The sequence below is a fragment of the Xyrauchen texanus genome, chromosome 1 (assembly GCF_025860055.1).
Source record: "Xyrauchen texanus isolate HMW12.3.18 chromosome 1, RBS_HiC_50CHRs, whole genome shotgun sequence".
NCBI classification, from domain to species: domain Eukaryota; kingdom Metazoa; phylum Chordata; class Actinopteri; order Cypriniformes; family Catostomidae; genus Xyrauchen; species Xyrauchen texanus.
In genome coordinates, this window is record NC_068276.1 from 58,278,620 (window position 1) to 58,296,254 (window position 17,635).

A 17,635-nucleotide genomic window follows, 5' to 3' on the forward strand; every position below is an offset into this window, starting at 1 on the left:
CACTCTTTCTTTTCTTTCTATCTGTCTGTGTCTTTTCTATGTATCACTCTTTGTAATCTGTCTGTTTGTCATTTTTATCAATACCTCTTTAATATCCATCACTCTTTTCTATCTATCTATCGTTTTGTCTGTCTATCTATCTTTCTGTCATCTATCTATCCATCCATCTATCTATTTATCGTTCTGTCTATCTATTGTTCCGTCTATCTATCTATCTATCCATCTATATATCATTCCATCTATCTATCGTTCCAATTATCTATCGTTCCATTTATCTATCATTCCATCTATCGTTCTTTCGTTCCATCTATCTATCGTTCTATCTATCCATCTATATATCGTTCCATCAATCTATCTATCGTTCTATCTATTGTTCTATTTATCGTTCCATCTATCTATTGTTCCATCTATCTATCGTTCCATCTATCGTTCCATCTATCTAGCGTTCCATCTATCTATCTATCGTTCTATCTATCGTTCCATCTATCTATCTATCCATCTATATATCGTTCCATCAATCTATATATCGTTCTATCTATCTATCTATCGTTCCAATTATCTATCATTCCATTTATCTATCGTTCCATCTATCATTCTATCTATCTATCAATCTATCTATTGTTCTGTCTATCTATCGTTCCATCTATCTATCTATCTATCTATCATTCTATAGTTTTGTCTGTCTATCTAATATACAGTAAATGGTTTTTTATTATGTGCATATGACTAATTTATGGAAAATACTAATTAAACATTTGTATTCTAAGCAGTTCTGTTTTTTCTTGTTTTTTTAGGGAAACCTGATTGTCTCACCCTTCTTTACAAATAAACATGTGACTGGATCACATGGGGAAGAATATGGAGTTCATTTAGACATCAGTTGACTGGTGTTTCTATATTTTTATTTTTCCTGCCGGAATGTGTGGCAGATGGATGTTTTTCCTAGCATCTGTACCTCATACCCCCACTGCAGACTGTGAGACCAGGTTCAAAGCCATCCTACCCCTGCTTAAAGCCCAGCTGGCCACTTAACTATACCTGTGAACAGGTGAGGAACTTCAGAGACTGAACTGATGAACAGCCTGAAGTCATAGTCCTTACCAATGCAGGCCATGGCCAGATATGAGGACTCGAGGGGAATCAAGAACTCAAATAACTGAAAATAGAGACGACTAAGGTTGATTCCCTTTTTATTTTAGTTTGCATCCTCACTGAAAAAAGTCAATCTGTTTGACCCACGGATTTTGAGTTGTTTTCCTCTAGATACCACAAGTGAAAACTGCAGATAATTTCTAGCATTGTCTCATAAATCTGTTTTTCTATCAATGGATCCTGAACGGGTCTAATTGCCACAAGCCTCAAGACTGCTCTTGTACATCATCAGCATGGTTTGGTGCAAAGAAAAATACAAAATCCATGTTTGCTTGTTTTTAAATTTTTTTTAATTGGGTCTTAAACTTCTGGTTTGTTACCATTATTGAAATATCTGGTAGGTCATACCACTCTGCTGGAACTCTACTAAGTTATGACGGTCTTCATGCTGTTTAAGTGCGGCATTTCTTCAACTGAAACATCAGTTACAGCCTCCATCACTCCAACAGGAGCTGGAGAGAAGCGTCAGTCCTTGTCTCATTTAGACAGTTTTGAAGTTAGTCTTCAATATGTTTGCAAAGCATTGCCCACCATTCACACCATAAGCAAGACTTTTTACCCTCAAATCAGCCCTCAGTTTGTGAAATAAGACGTCCGGTGTGCACTGTACCATCAGGGTCTGTTTACTTTTTGCCTATGATTCCAGCACGGTTATCCTTCTTAACTTGAATTTGAATATTTCAGATCTTTACTCGACGTCACTATGGTTCTTAAAATGGGTGTTTGTTAACGTGACATGGTATAGTAAGTTCTTTTATAGAGACGCTTATGTGGTGACCATTGGGCGTGTGACGCCAGAGGCCCAGTAGTTTCGTTCGACTTGTCCTGACGTTCTTTGCATGGGGCCACTCTATTCCTTGACACTTATTGTTAAAGTGTTTTGATAACTCCCAGCGTGCTTAATGAAACCAAGTGAGCATTTGAACTGAACATGCTTTCATAGCCCATCATGCTCTGTGTATTTTTGGTCCGCATGGTCTACTATAGCACTAGAGATGTGACTTTGAACATTTTCTCCTCAGGCAAAGCGAACGGCGGTTTCGCACCAAACACTGTTGTGATTCTCGGTAATTCACACTCTATATGCCGTCTGTATATGGTGTACAGACGGACTGTTTTAAAAATGCAATCAAGAAACCATCCTCTTATACTTTGTTACTTTTTGTTTGGAAATCTGTTTCTAGGGTGTGTTGTTATTTCCTCCACTGCTTTAAATGCCATAGCTTTGTATTGGTTTGCTGCCGCAGTGCTTGCTGCTTTTTAACATTCTGGTGGTCATGTTCCAAACTCTTGAATTAGACTCATCCTACAATCTCTCCTGAAAGTGTCACAGGTATTTCAAGCGGTTTTGCCTGCCTATTCTACCCCGAGTGATTTGGGCAGGTAGATTTTAAACAGGCTATGTTGGACAGGGGCCAATGACAAACATGTTTTTGGATAATCATTTTGGTGCATGCACTTCCTTTTCAATATTGAAGTCACAATAAGTAAAGCAGCTACAGCATTAAAGCACCATGGTACACTAAAACTTGCATTGCAATCCAAATAAATCAGAACAATACAATATAATGTGCATCATCTGGGACATATTTTTGATCCTCACGATTGTCGGTTGTTAGACTTTTAGCAGCCATCAGGAAACATGCCACTTGTAAATTTAATTTAAAATGCTGCTTAGTCTGCTTTGATGTCAACTAGGTGGAAGCAGTGCACTGTGCATGCTTTGCGTCATTTCATACGATGGACTAGCACCTCTGTCTAATGCGTTTCATCCCATTGCCCCTCGAAGACAGTTTATCACCGAGTATCAGGCCCCCGGTACTTAAAAGATGTTTACATTTTTTAAATGTCTTTGTTTGAAATAATTCTTTGCCTGTATCACCCAATCCCTTCTGTTCTGTTCCGCTCTTGGACTGTTCTCTTATGTAAAGTGTACATTACCACGTTTCTTTTTTGATACAATACTGTAACTTGCCTTTGTACATTTAGGCAAAAAATAATAAATCTTTTTATGAGACAATCACATCTGTCCTTGTGTGGCTCTCCTCTTTAGCATGTTTTAGTTTGTTCTTTGGTCAATGTTCTTTACATTTTATTAAAGAGGTGGAGGCATTTTGCCCCTTTTTTGTGTCTGCTTGGTATATGGGTGTTTTTTCAACTTTGTAATCTTTAGTGTCCCAGGGGTTGACTTATATTAAAATATTTTGGGTGTGAGTGTGGGTGGGTATATACAGTGTGTACTGATCAGCCACAACTTTTAAACCACCTGCCTAATATTGTGTAGGTCCCCCTCGTTGCCAACCCCATTTCAGAATAGCATTGTGAGATGATATTCTTCTCACCACAATTATACAGAGCGGTTATCCGAGTTACTGTAGACTTTGTCAGCTTAAACCAGTCTGTCCATTCTCCGTTGACTCTCTCATCATCAAGGCGTTTCCATCCACAGAACTGCCCCTCACTGGATGTTTTTGTTTTTGGCACCATTCGGATTAAAGACTCTGTTTTGTATGAAAATCCCAGGAGATCAGCAGTTACAGAAATACTCAGACCAGCCCATCTGGCACCAACAAACATGCCACAGTCCAAATCATTGAGATACATTTTTTTCCCCATTCTAATGGTTGATGTGAACATTAACTGAAGCTCCTGACCAGTATCTGCATGATTTTATGCACTGCTGCCACACGATTGGCTGATTAGATAATCGCATGGCATGATTGTTGGTGCCAGATGGGCTGGTTTGAGTATTTCTGGGATTTTCACACATAACAGTCTCTAGAATTTACTCTGAATGGTGCCAGAAACAAAAAACATCCAGTGAGCGGCAGTTCTGTGGACGGAAACACCTTGTTGATGAGAGGTCAACAGAGAATGGATAGACTGGTTCAAATTAACAAAGTCTACGGTAACTCAGATAACCGCTCTGTACAATTGTGATTAGAAGAATAGCATCTCAAAATGCTATACTGAGATGCGGGTTGGCACTGTTTACACAATATTAGGCTTACATAACATCATACATAACATTACATAACATTGTCAGAGCAGAAGGAAGCAAGCTTTCTTCCAGGATAATCTTGTACATACACATATGTGCATACACACACACATATATAATATATATATATATATATATACATACAGCTATTATATACTTGCTATATCAATAGCAAGATTTTATCTAGTTTATCACATTTTATACACAAGTCAATGAATTTATCTGGTTCCCGCATCTAATAAATAAAATGTTTTCATGTCTTTTCCAATTGCTTGTGATAACTGGATATTTTTTAAAAGGCAAAAAAAAAAAAAAAAAAAAAAAAATGCATTCACATATGATAATTTATATATTTTAATATTCTAGCTAAGCTGATTGCAAAAGCTTCACCATTGATATTCCTGGTATTTTACCATGTATTATTATATAAGGCTGTTTGTCAGAGGATGACAATGAAATGTCCGAAAGGGTAATTGTTTCTATTCATTTGGGTATTTGCACAATAAGCGCCATAAATCCCTTTCAGCTTTCTGTCCATGACTAAAGGTGCTGTTTGTGTGCAACGTGATGCAGCAGTGCAGATTATGTGTGGATGATTTTGTGGAGTGTAAATGTAAAATCTGATTATCTCTGCTGGGAGGGGAGGGGGAGGGAGGCAGGGACAAGCTTAGGCATTGCTTTTTCCCTGATATCCTGCAAGGACAGCTAACTGGCATAGAAGCACTCTTTTCCTTTTGCTGCTTACCAAGTTTGCAGTGGACATCTGGGATTTCTATATGGGATGCACTATATACGCAGCCAGTTCTGAGGGGCCTTCGGTGGAGGGGCCCGAGCCACAGAGACGCCCCCATGGTCACAGCACCAGGACCTGTCGTAACCGTGACCGGTGAGGCTTTACAATACAATTATCAGCCTGCCGAAAAGTGTTGTGTGTTATTGCTACAGTTCTACTTTACTCAAGTGCATATTGGCATGTTTTCTAACTGTGTCCCCCCCTAAACCTATGAGCTATTAAAACCTGATGGGATTTGTCTTTGGAGTGTCTAGAAAAGCTCCCATTTCTTTTCATGCATTTTGAGTTGATAATTCATATGCCATATCATTGTAATATAAGCGTTTATATTACACTGAAAACACTAAGTTGGCTATACTCAATTGATTGTGTAAACTTGTTCCCTCAATTAAATTGATAAATGGCATCTCCAAAACTTGTGTAATTATTCCACTAAACTATTTAACTAGATGCAAGTAGATTTAACTCTGATTTTTGCATTGCAGTCATTGCATTGGCGCAAATGTAGCTCATACAATAACAGCTCCAATAAAAAAGAATATAAAACAAGGGAAGAGTATAATTAAATATACAAGAAAATAGGACATATAACACAGTTATACGTGCAAGGTAGGGGTGTGTACAGTTATTGAATTAAATATGAGTGAATTTACATATGTACATTATTGCACTATGGGGAGTTTAATTGTTCATGTGGTAAATTGCCTGAGGGTAAAAACTGTTCTTGTGCTGGTTGTCCTGGCATTGAGCGCTCTATAGAACTTGCCCGAGGGCAACAGTTCAGAAAGGGAGTGGGCAGGGTGTGTGGGGTCCCGAGGGATTCGACCTGCACGTTTCCTCACTCTAGAGACGTACAGGTCTTGGAGGGTGGGCAAGGGGGCACCAATAATCCTCTCAGCAGTTCTGACAGTCCGTTGTAGTTTCCTTCTGTCTGATTTGGTCTTGAAGTCCACTATCATCTCTTCTGTTTTGAATGTGTTCAACTCAAGGTTGTTGTGACCCTTCATAAAGGGAAACCTGTACCCAGTACGGATTCACTGCTCAGAGTTCACCATACTTGAACTTTCAATGAGCAAAGTACATTTCTTTGCATGAGGTTGTGCTTCAGGTCTCTCACGTTCAGATCAGGTTATTTAGCAGAGATTGGCCACTTCAGTAAAAATGAATGGGAGACGACCCAACGGCCAACGGCAGCCAACGGTCAACGGATGTAAAAAGGAAGTCCCGCCTTGCAGGTGAAAGCCAATCACCTTTAAGATACAGACATCGCCTGTCAATCAACTCCTCAACGCTCTTGTGCATTATCTCTACAAGTCAAGAGAATTGCGGGTTTTTTCCTCTCCGCTATTCTCCCAAAGTTGGAATGCCCAATTCCCAATGTGCTCTAAGTTCTTGTTGTGGCGCATCTTATCACATGGCTTGTTGAGCGCATTTCTATGGAGACATAGCATGTGTGGAGGCTTCGTGCTATTCTCCGCGGCATCCATGCACAACTCGCCACGCCCCACTGAGAGCGAGAACAACATTATAGCGACCACGAGGAGGTTACCACATGTGACTCCCTAGCAACCGGGCCAATTTGGTTGCTTAGGAGACCTGGCTGGAGTCACTCAGCACGCCTTAGATTCAAACTCACGACTCCAGGGGTGGTAGTCAGCATCTTTACATGCTGACCTTCCCAGGCCCCCCCAGAAAATTTAGTTTTTAGCATAATATGAGGTAAAAAAGTACAATTTATGATAACAGGGTTGTCAGATTTTACTGCCGATTTGAAATATGTTCTTTGATCGTAATCATGACCAACTGTTTAAGAGATTTTGGCTTTTTCCCATTCAAGTAGATACAAGCTGCACTGACATGACTGAAAATAGCCTCCACAGAGTGTTCCAAAGATGGCCGACAGTGGACTGACTTGCTAGAAAGACTTTGGTTCGGATGCATTTGAATGGGTGTGAATGGAGTGCGAAGTATAGTGTGACTGCCCCTTAATGGTGTCGGCACACTATACAACTACTTGCAACAAATCAACATACAGTAAATAATACTACAAAAGAGCTAAAACCTCTATACATTTTTAATAACTATTTAAATGCCTCCAGAAGTTCACTTTAACCCAGGAAACATCAATAATTCATAATTCACAATAATTAATAATTCAATTGAGATTGTGGGTATTCCCCACAGCCTCAATTTTGTACTCAATGGTTAAGTTATTAACACTTAAAATATTAATTCTATAGATTTTTAAGCTAAATAAGTTCAAGGAACATAGATATTTGAGTTATGAGCCCAATGAAGTAGCCTAATCTTTAAATGACAACTTGGTTTTTCCAGTAATGACAACATAGGACTGGCAGTGTTATTAATCAACATTTATTAAATCATTTGAAAATGTTAAATGAACATACTTTTTCACTAACAGCTGTTCTTGCTTTAGACTTTATACACTAAATGCATGCAGATAAGCCTATGTCAACATCAGATATTAACTGTAAGAATTTGCGACCCATTGTCATACGTGGCTGTTATGGGGAAAAGAATGAATTAATGGAGAAAAAAGGGTTTATTTATTTGGACTTCTTTAGTTTGTTAGAATGGTGTTTTACCAGTCTCTAGTGTGTGTGCAATGATCACACAGTGATAAATCCACTGAGATCTCCTAACCATCCTGATTCTCTAAACTCCACTAATGCTGCTGACGTTTAAGCTCTCAAAAGAAATCCACATCGTAAAACACTTTCACGCTTATGGCCGTTTTCATTCGCCAACTTTCCCAAAATATGCGCTTTTATGAGTTTGGGCTATTATTTTGCACTGATGTTTTAGTTACACTGACACACCTCTATGGGATATGTCGAGTAAGGGATTGGATATTTCCTCACTGTCAGGTAGGCTGCAGAATTTTCAAACTAACAGTATGTTCAACCCATTAGACTAGCGCTAGCTAATATTTACTGTCAACATATTAAGATTGTAGTTCACTCTTCGAACGGACATATGGCTTTGCTTGGTTCATTTGATTGATTATTTGAATTAGTATTGTTATAGAGTGGTTTACATTTACATTTACATTTATGCATTTGGCAGACGCTTTTATCCAAAGCGACTTACAGTGCACTTATTACAGGGACAATCCCCCCGGAACAACCTGGAGTAAAGTGCCTTGCTCAAGGACACAATGGTGGTGGCTGTGGGGATCGAACCAGCAACCTTCTGATTACCAGTTAAGTGCTTTAGCCCACTACGCCACCACCACTCCTCGGTTTATATAATCTCACTTAGAGATTATATAAACCGTAGCTTCATTAAAAAATACATCTAAATTATTCTTAACTCTAAATTATAGACCACCTTATTTATCAGAGTAAATCTCTAATTTTTTTATTTTATAATTTTTTTTAAATATTGAGTGTAAATTTATAACATTATGCTTTTATAACCAGTCCCACTCGACCTGCTCTGAGCGGGATTCGAACCGGTGTCTCCGGCATGGGAGGTGGGTGTGCTAACGAGGACGCTAAAGGCTACAACATCTAGTGTCAGTCACTTGTGCGTGCGTCTCTTGAGGGCAGGGGAGTGAGGTTTACACATACCGCACAGCTATCACATAGCAGCTGCCTCCCGTTACACTTTGTGTTATATTACCCTGGAACTAGTTTTCAAAAAAACATACGTAGTCATACGAATCCTGACTATTTCACAGAATTAGCCAAATTTAGAAAAGTAATATGAATCCTGACTATTTCACAGAATTAGCCAAATTTTGAAAAGTCATGCTAATCCTGACTATTTTACAGAATTAGCCAAATTTAGAAAAGTAATATGAATCCTGACTATTTCACAGAATTAGCCAAATTTTGAAAAGTCATACGAATCCTGACTATTTCACCGAATTAGCCAAATTTAGAAAAGTCATACGAATCCTGACAATTTCACCGAATTAGCCAAATTTAGAAAAGTCATACGAATCCTGACAATTTCACCGAATTAGCCAAATTTAGAAAAGTCTGATGTTAACAGTTTGACAGTTAGCTTATTACTTGGCGAAACAACTGTTTATTGTGATTATTTGTAGCTTATTATTGAATTTAACTGCTCATTGTATATTTTTGTATATTTATTCTATATGTCTTTTATCATATTGCTGTCACCACAAATTTGTGAAAGTACTTTATTTAAAAAAACCAACTGCCTCCGTGCAAATATTTAGATGACAGTCAATATACTGTGTATTAGCTTTGAATAAACCATTAAATACTCTATTATATTCACATTTAGTCATTTAACAGATGCTTTTATCCAAAGCGAATAACAAATTAAGAAAGGCACAGACAGTTTAACTGTTACATTAGAGTACCAAACACTGAATTAGCCTACATTGAACACTGAATTAGTCAAAGAAGGAATTCTTACAATGCCTTTTAAAACATCTAGCATGTTTCTTACAATGTATGTCACTTAGAAAATGCTGGGACTAAAGTCTATGCAATAATTTCAACAAAAGTGATGTACATGAGATATGGGAGTCGTTTAAATAGGAGTTAAAAAAAATGTTGGGTGTTCCTGGAAAGTCCCAGTACACCTTACTCTACCCATCACACAATAAGATATCAAAATAAGCTCACCTGTATGTCTCCATAATAGGAGGTGAATACAATAAGAGTGCATAATGCAGTGTGAATGGCTTGCAACGTACCCATCAGAAAGCGCTCTCTCCTGTTACTGCCTGGGGTGCAGTCACAGCCTGCAGATGTTTCATGAGAATGGGCCTGCAGTACAGCTGCCTCATGTTATTGCTGTGAACCCCCTGAGGCCCATTTGCACAATAAATTCAGCGAACCTGCTTTTATTCTCTGCTGTAGACAATTAAGATTAACAAGTTATGACACAACATTTGTTTTTTTACTTGCAGCCCCTTTAATCCCTCATGTTAATATTTAGTCATTTTAATTTAACCTCTCTCTTTTTGCACTTGCTTGCAAAATATGCAAAGATACTACTGCATGAATTAAAACATGTTTAAATGGCCAAAAAAATCTTGAAAATAAAAAAGCAGTCTCGTTAATTCTTGAAAAAAGAAACGATGACATGAGTAGTGTAGAATACTATTTTATTATTATTTATGAAATAAAAATAAGCAGTAAATATTATTAATATTTCAAAATGTTTTGTCCACCATATCAGTCAGGTTTTGTAATCAACATGTAGGTCATTATTTTGTTTTATGATAACCCTCAAGTCTCTGTGAAGCTGATATATATATTGTCAATGATCTAGTGTGGATGATCTGAAAGCTTTGGTGTCTGAAACCTGGAGGAAACTTTCACGACAGCTTTTACAGAAACGTATCGATTCTGTGCCCAGATGTTGTCAAGAAGTGCTACGGATGTTCAACTGAACTTGTAATCTTTTATGAAGCCATTATCAATCGTACAAATAATCTTAATTTCATACCATATATCTGTTGTTTTATCATTTAAAATGTAAAAATATTATTTTTGTTAAAACTTGTGCTTGAAAAGTGTACTTATGTTATTGTTCTTTACAATATATGCACATTGGTTTGATGTTTCTTCTCAAATGCAAAGGAATTCATTCATTTTTATGTTCAGCTTAAACTTCCAAATAGAGCGGTCGTTAAGACACTAACAGCTTACAGATGGTTGGCAATTAAGGTCACAGTTATAAAAGCTTAGGACACTAAAGAGACCTTTCTAGTGACTCTGAAAAACACCAAAAGAAAGATGCCCAGGGTCTCTGCTCATCTTTGAGAACGTGCCTTAAGGATGCTGCATGGAGGCATGAGGACTGCAGATGTGGCCAGGGCAATAAATTGCAATGTCCGTACTGTGAGACGCCTAAGACAGCACTACAGGGAGACAGGAAGGACAGCTGATGGTCCTCGCAGTGGCAGACCACATGTAACAACACATGCACAGGATTGGTACATCTGAATATCACACCTGCGGGACAGGTACAGGATGGCAACAACAACTGCCCGAGTTACACCAGGAATGTACAATCCGTCCATCAGTGCTCAGACTGTCTGCAATAGGCTGAGAGAGGCTGGACTGAGGGCTTGTAGGCCTGTTGTAAGGCAGGTCCTTCCCAGACATCACCGGCAACAACGTCGCCAATGGGCACAAACCCACCTTCGCTGGGCCAGACAGGACTGGCAAGAAGTGCTCTTCACTGACGAGATGTGGTTTTGTCTCACCAGGGGTGATGGTCGGACTCATGTTTATCGTCGAAGGAATGAGTGTTACACCGAGGCCTGTACTCTGGAGCGGGACTGATTTGGAGGTGGAGGGTCCATCATGGTCTGGGGCGACGTGTCACAGCATCATCGGACTGAGCTTGTTGTCATTGCAGGCAATCTCAGTGTTGTGCGTTACAGGGAACACATCCTCCTCCCTCATGTGGTACCCTTCCTGCAGGCTCATCCTGGCACTAAATGGACAATAGTGAACATTTCTACATGAGCATGAAGAACGTTTTGTGGGTTTTCTGTACATTGATTTAGAAATATCAAACAAAGGCCTATCATATCTCCAAAACTTGCTTTGTTTCAGACATAACATGAGTGCCATTTAGAGCAAACATGGTTCCCCTGCATGCCCTTATAGCTTCTTACCAACAACTTTTCCCCCTCGTGCCAATTTTGACCTCAATGGCCGGGTAGCAGGAAAATGACTGTGTGTCTTTAAGGGAGGATTTCGTGGCTGCAGAGCTAAAGTTGATTTGGCTAAACCTATTAGGAGTTATCCTCTGATGGTTCGACCTAGTAAATACGCTTTAATATCGAGAGAATGGAAAGGGCCCTGATTAGCTTTAACAAATAGGGCAGCTTTATTCATGTCCATTATTAGGGAAATAGTTTGCCCAAAAATGAATTTCTGTCATAATTGACTTACCCTAAGGTTTTCCAAACATGTTGTTTTCCAAATGATAAAAGAATAAATATTTTTGCGGAACTATCCTTTTAAGAACAGACACGCTCTCTCACTGTGTCTGTTGTCCTGTGATTGGCTTTGACTTTGATTAACGATTCTCTACAGTATGTGTACTTGCTGTGTGATCTCCCAGTTTAGGATTTGGTCTTTATATTTGTCATTCCTACATTACATTTGAAAACATTGCTCGTGGTAAGTTAGTGTCCCTTGCATTCTACCCTCCTTTCATTTCAGTCCTGTAGGTACATTAGCACAACGCCATCAGTGTCACTGTTAGTTAAGCGATTTCAAGGTGCAGCACACCAGCTGCATATGTGCCACTTGGCAGGATGCTGTCTCTGGGGCACATTAAGCAGCAGATCAAGTGCTTTGACCTTCAAAAACAGAAAAAAAGTGTCATTGCACACATAAATGACACAGACTGATGCATAATTATGCTTTCCAATTAAGGATAACAAGGGAACATAAGGGGCTTTTCACTGCGACTCAACTTGACTCTGCTTGCTTTTTTGGGGTTTTCCACTGTGGATAGTACCTGGTGCCTGATACTTTTTTTAGTACCACCTCGGTCGAGGTTCCAAGCGAGCCGAGCCGATACTATATGTGACGTCAAAACCTTGCAGATCACTGATTGGACAGGGAGAATCGTCACTACCTGCGTCACTGGATTTCCGAAACGCGACATCAACCCGCTAGTTTTAAAGTTTGCTACAGCAATAACAGTATCATTTGTTCAAGGGCCTTTCAAATTGTGAAAAAAAGAAATGGCTGTGCGTAAAACCATGCCGTGGTCAATAAATGAGGTGCAGATGGTCCACTCGTTAGCGATGAGCGAAATTAAAAAGTCTCTCAGGAAGTCTATCATCTGTTGGCCGCACACAGCTACCACCAGACCTACCAACAGTGTAGGGAAAAGTAAAAAAAAAAACATAAAAGTGGAAGTGGTTCGACCAAATGGACACTATCAAAACTGGCGAGCAATGGGAGGGAGAGTGTCCTAGACTGGCGTTGATCCACGAGGGAGGATGGTACTGTATGTTTTGTTATGTTAACACTATACTCTTCAATCTAAAGCTTCACTTTATTTAGTTGACCAGCTACTGAAAGATTGCTTCTAAAACAACCAGACCAATTTAACTGTTACACTTGTGTGAAATCACCATGCAACAACTGCTTTATGCAGCACAATGAGCTAGTATCTAACAGCTAGCTGTCGTGTTATTGTTTATGGTCAGTTTGTGTCGTGTTTAAGATGATGTCATGGCAGTAGAGGCGGCGCAACTATGATGATCAGCCTATAATCCCTCCCACTAAACTGCAGTGTAAATGCAAGCTCAGAAAAGTAAAGCGAGAAGAGTTGAGCCAAAATAGGCCAAAACAACATGCAGTGTTAAAGGTGGCCGTGCCAGTAGTCCATTTAATTGTGCCCCAGAAATAAAGAGTTCTTTTAAAAAATGCTAAGCACGGCATTGTTCATTGGCATGTTTGCTCATTAGAAGCAGGTTACATCCATGTGGATGTGTTATTTTGTGTGTTTGTGTATACTGCAGGCTTAAGACCATGAGTGATCAGCAAGATCAGACTGAAGACATCAAGCTCGTAACAGCTCACAATCTGTCAGAGCTCCCCAAGGACGATGACACGCACAGCCCTACACATTTCAGGCAAGTTATGACATACTCAAACCCATGAGTTGCTATAGAACCAGTTGATTTACAGGAAGATCAAGTCATAGAAACCACAAAAGTCACTAAAGGGCAGTGTTGGGTATAAACTGATTACAAAGTAATTATTGGTTATTGTAATTTAATTACTTCTTAGTCAAAAAGCAGTGTAACACATTACATTTAAAATGTTTGTACACAGATTACAGTTACTGACTTTCAATTTTTAAGTTGATTGCTTTAAAGCACATTACTTGGGTTAAACTTTGTTAAAATATTATTATGTAGAATACATTTAATACAGGAATTATGTTTATGTCTGTTTGCTTTTCTGCAACAGCTGAAGGGTGTGTGGCTCCTTATGATGCAGAAACGTGTGTTGCGTGTGAGTGTATGGCTTGAATGCGACAATGAACAAGGACATTATTTTGAATTCACTGAGTAGAAAAACAAAAACCTTTTTGTGAAAAGTGTTTCAGAGAATATGTTTAACCCTCCTATGGTCTTCGGCCATTTTTGACCAGAATCACTGTTGCCTTTATCTGAGCGGTACAAGACTTAGCGACTTATCCTACACTTGTTATATGAATGCACATACATATATATATACATTTTGGCATGAATCATTAAGTCTGAAGTGATCGTAAAAAAAAAAAGCGACACCTTTTGATTTTGCGGTCAAAATTGACCGACCATTGAAAATGAATGGGAAAGACCATAACACAGATCATTTGTTTTTAACCTGTCAAATACAATCAATAAATCAGCCACAGTGCAGGAAAAACACAGCCAGCCAGCCAATCAGAATAGAGGTTGCATTTTTGAGAAAGCTCCAGCCATTTTTATGCAATTGTTATGGCAGACCCAAGGACATGCTATCTGAGGCTCAGACTGACCTTTTTGCTGTGTTGGTGTATTTTACTCAAAGTATCCCACTACAAACAAAAAATTTACTAAAACTGTATTCAGATGACCGAACTGATTACTTAATCCAAAAAGTAATTCGATTACTAATTGCTTTACTCAAACCCTTCTCTGGGATTCATAAATGAGCCCTACTTTTGGGAGAAATCCATCCATCCATCCATCCATCTTCAACCGCTTATCTGAAGTCGGGACGCAGCAGCTCCAGCGGGGGGTCCCAAACCTCCCTATCCCGAGCCACATTAACCAGCTCTGACTGGGGGACCCCAAGGCGTTCCCAGGACAGTGTGGAGATGTAATCTCTCCACCTAGTCCTGGGTCTTCCCCGAGGCCTCCTCCCAGCTGGACATGCCTGAAACACCTCCCTAGGGAGGCGCCCAGGGGGCATCCTTACCAGATACCCAAACCACCTCAACTGACTCCTTTCGACGCAAAGGAGCAGCGGCTCTACTCCAAGCTCCTCACGGATGACTGAGCTCCTCACCCTATCTCTAAGGGAGAAGCCCGCCACCCTTCTGAGGAAGCCCATTTCAGCCGCTTGTACTCGCGACCTAGTTCTTTCGATCATGACCCAGCCTTCATGACCATAGGTGAGGGTAGGAATGAAAATTGACCGGTAGATCGAGAGCTTTGCCTTCCAGCTCAGCTCTCTTTTCATGACAACTGTGCGATAGAGGAGTGAGGTTTACTCATACCGCACAACTATCACGTACCAGCTGGCTCCCGTTACATAAGCAGACATGCAAAGTTATCTTTACAAATATATTTTTTCCATACTTTAACACACCTGAGCTTTTCTTTTGCCACATAGCAGCAGTTCACATCTGTGGTCTTATCATTTGAAAACATAAAGGGTGCAATATATTTTTTTGGATAGTACCTGGTGCCTGATACTTTTTTAGTACCACCTCGGTCGAGGTTCCAAGCGAGCCTTGTCGATACTAAATGTGACGTCAAAATCCTGCAGATCACTGATTGGTCAGAGAGAATCAAGCTAGACGGCAGGTTAGCTTACCCTCGTGTGTCGTCGAGCTATGATGTCACAGTGATGTCCTCGTCTGCACTTTGGTGTATGATTTCCCAAACTCTCCTGTTATTTTATGCCGAGAATCAAAACACCATTCCTTCAATATCCTACATTGCTCCTTTGTTGTGTGTTTGTATCACGTTTAAGATGATGTCATGGCAGTAGAGGCGGCGCAACAATGACGATCAGCCTATAATCTCACCCACGTTGAGGCTGCACTAAACCGCTGTGGAAAAGCAAGCTCAGAAAAGTAAAGTGAGCAGAGTTGAGTCGAACCGTAACGTGCAGTGGAAAAGCCCCATTACAGTACTACCGTATTAACGGTACTGCCGTTTAAAAAATATTGTGGCATTGCCAGTATTTTGATGTTTCAGCATTGCGATGCTACCGTATCACCAGTATACCATGCAACCCTAACTTCTAGTACAACCATTGGCACGAGTTTTGGGCAGGGCAGACTAGTTATTGATTAGTTTGTCTGAACAGTGAGAGACAGAAGGTGGGGCGGAAGTTGTGGTAGGAGCTTTTGGGCTCACCGATCACAATATGAATTCAGCTACAGTAGGTTGATAGTTTTGCTGCTGAAATTGGTCTGTGCTGACCAAACTTCTAATCACTGCCCCCAGTGGCCAAAGCTGAAATTGTTGCTGAGCATATAAACACATGTGAGTGGACATCCCTAGAATGATGCAAAAAGCCAGTATTTTTAGTTGTTAATATTGTAAGACAGTCAGTAGGAATTCATATTTTATGAAATCTACTATCAAACCCTTAACACAACCCTAATCCTAATGTAGTAAAAATGTAAGTTTTGAGTGAAATGCAACCACTGAATGGCATTCACCTTTATATATTTAAACGCGATAACTTCCTGGTTTCTATTGGACCAGAACACGTGTCTCTGAGATTGTTTACGTTTACATTTATGCATTTGGCATACGCTTTTATCCAAAGCGACTTACAGTCACTTATTACAGGGACAATCCCCCTGGAGCAACCTGGAGTTAAGTGCATTGCTCAAGGACACATTTACATTTACATTTATGCATTTGGCAGACGCTTTTATCCAAAGCGACGTACAGTCACTTATTACAGGGACAATCCCCCCGGAGCAACCTGGAGTTAAGTGCATTGCTCAAGGACACATTTACATTTATGCATTTGGCAGACGCTTTTATCCAAAGCGACTTACAGTCACTTATTACAGGGACAATCCCCCCGGAGCAACCTGGAGTTAAGTGCCTTGCTCAAGGGCCCAACAGTGGCATCTTGGTGGTGCTGGGGCTTGAACCCCTGACCTTCTGGTCAGTAACCCTGAGCCTCAACCACTGAGCCACCACTGTCCCACTGACACAATGGTGTTGGCTGTGGGGATCGAACCGGCAACCTTCTGCTTACCATTTCTGTGCTTTAGCCCACTACGCCACCACCACTCACCACAGGGTTCAGTGTCTTGCCCAAGGAGTCATGTGGGCCAGGAATCGAACCACCAACCCTGCGATTAGTGGACAACCCGCTCAACCACCTGAGCCACAGCCACCCCAGATTGTTGGTGTTGATTTCAGTGTACATGAACTTTCGGAATCAACATGTCAACTTCCCCTGAGATCATGTTTGTGATCATGGTTATAACTGCATTAACGTGTGCTGATTTCTGTTTCACATGAATCTTTTGCCCTAAATCCTCATTTGTGCCAGAGTCATTATTGGAGCACCACTTTCCCTGAAGCTGTCAAGGTTGAGCTCATTTGTAGGGCTGTATAGTCATCGCCATGTTTCTGTAATAGAAACATTGTTACGTGCTTTTCATCACGAGTTCAGCCTGCGGTTAACAAGGCTGTGTTTGCACTGTCTTGTGTAAGCGTAGAATACATACCAAGCTCCGTTCCAGACCATGGTGCGAGATATCCTTGTTAGCTCAGTTTTATGTATTTTTATGAGGGCATTTAGGGCTGAAGGTATGTTTAAAATATTACTTTTGTTCCAGTTTACATTTGAGCTTGTTTCACTGTAGTTTCAAAATATGAGGGCAGCACTTCTGATTCAAATTAAATCATTTTGGTTGCTGAGATGAAAATTCGTCATTTATTCACCTTCATATTGTTCCAGATGTGTATAAAA

At 40.0% G+C, this 17,635-nt stretch overlaps 2 protein-coding genes across 3 annotated transcripts in view; both read left to right on the forward strand.

The window, feature by feature from the left end:
- The window catches only part of LOC127650112 (zinc finger protein 609-like), a 79,948-nt gene extending 76,783 nt beyond the window's left edge, over positions 1 to 3,165 (forward strand). For both annotated transcript variants that reach the window (XM_052135313.1, XM_052135308.1), the window contains exon 9: positions 795 to 3,165. Coding sequence is in view for 1 of the 2 variants with exons in the window: in XM_052135308.1 (XP_051991268.1) it covers positions 795 to 804 (10 nt within the window). In the remaining variant the exon portion in view is untranslated. The remainder of the gene's footprint in view (positions 1 to 794) is intronic.
- Positions 3,166 to 4,863: 1,698 nt separating this feature from the next.
- The window catches only part of LOC127644881 (GRAM domain-containing protein 2A-like), a 38,010-nt gene continuing 25,238 nt past the window's right edge, over positions 4,864 to 17,635 (forward strand). The window contains exons 1-2 of the mRNA XM_052128308.1: positions 4,864 to 5,039; positions 13,450 to 13,563. Of these exons, the coding sequence (XP_051984268.1) occupies positions 4,930 to 5,039; positions 13,450 to 13,563 (224 nt within the window). The 5' untranslated portion in view covers positions 4,864 to 4,929. The remainder of the gene's footprint in view (positions 5,040 to 13,449; positions 13,564 to 17,635) is intronic.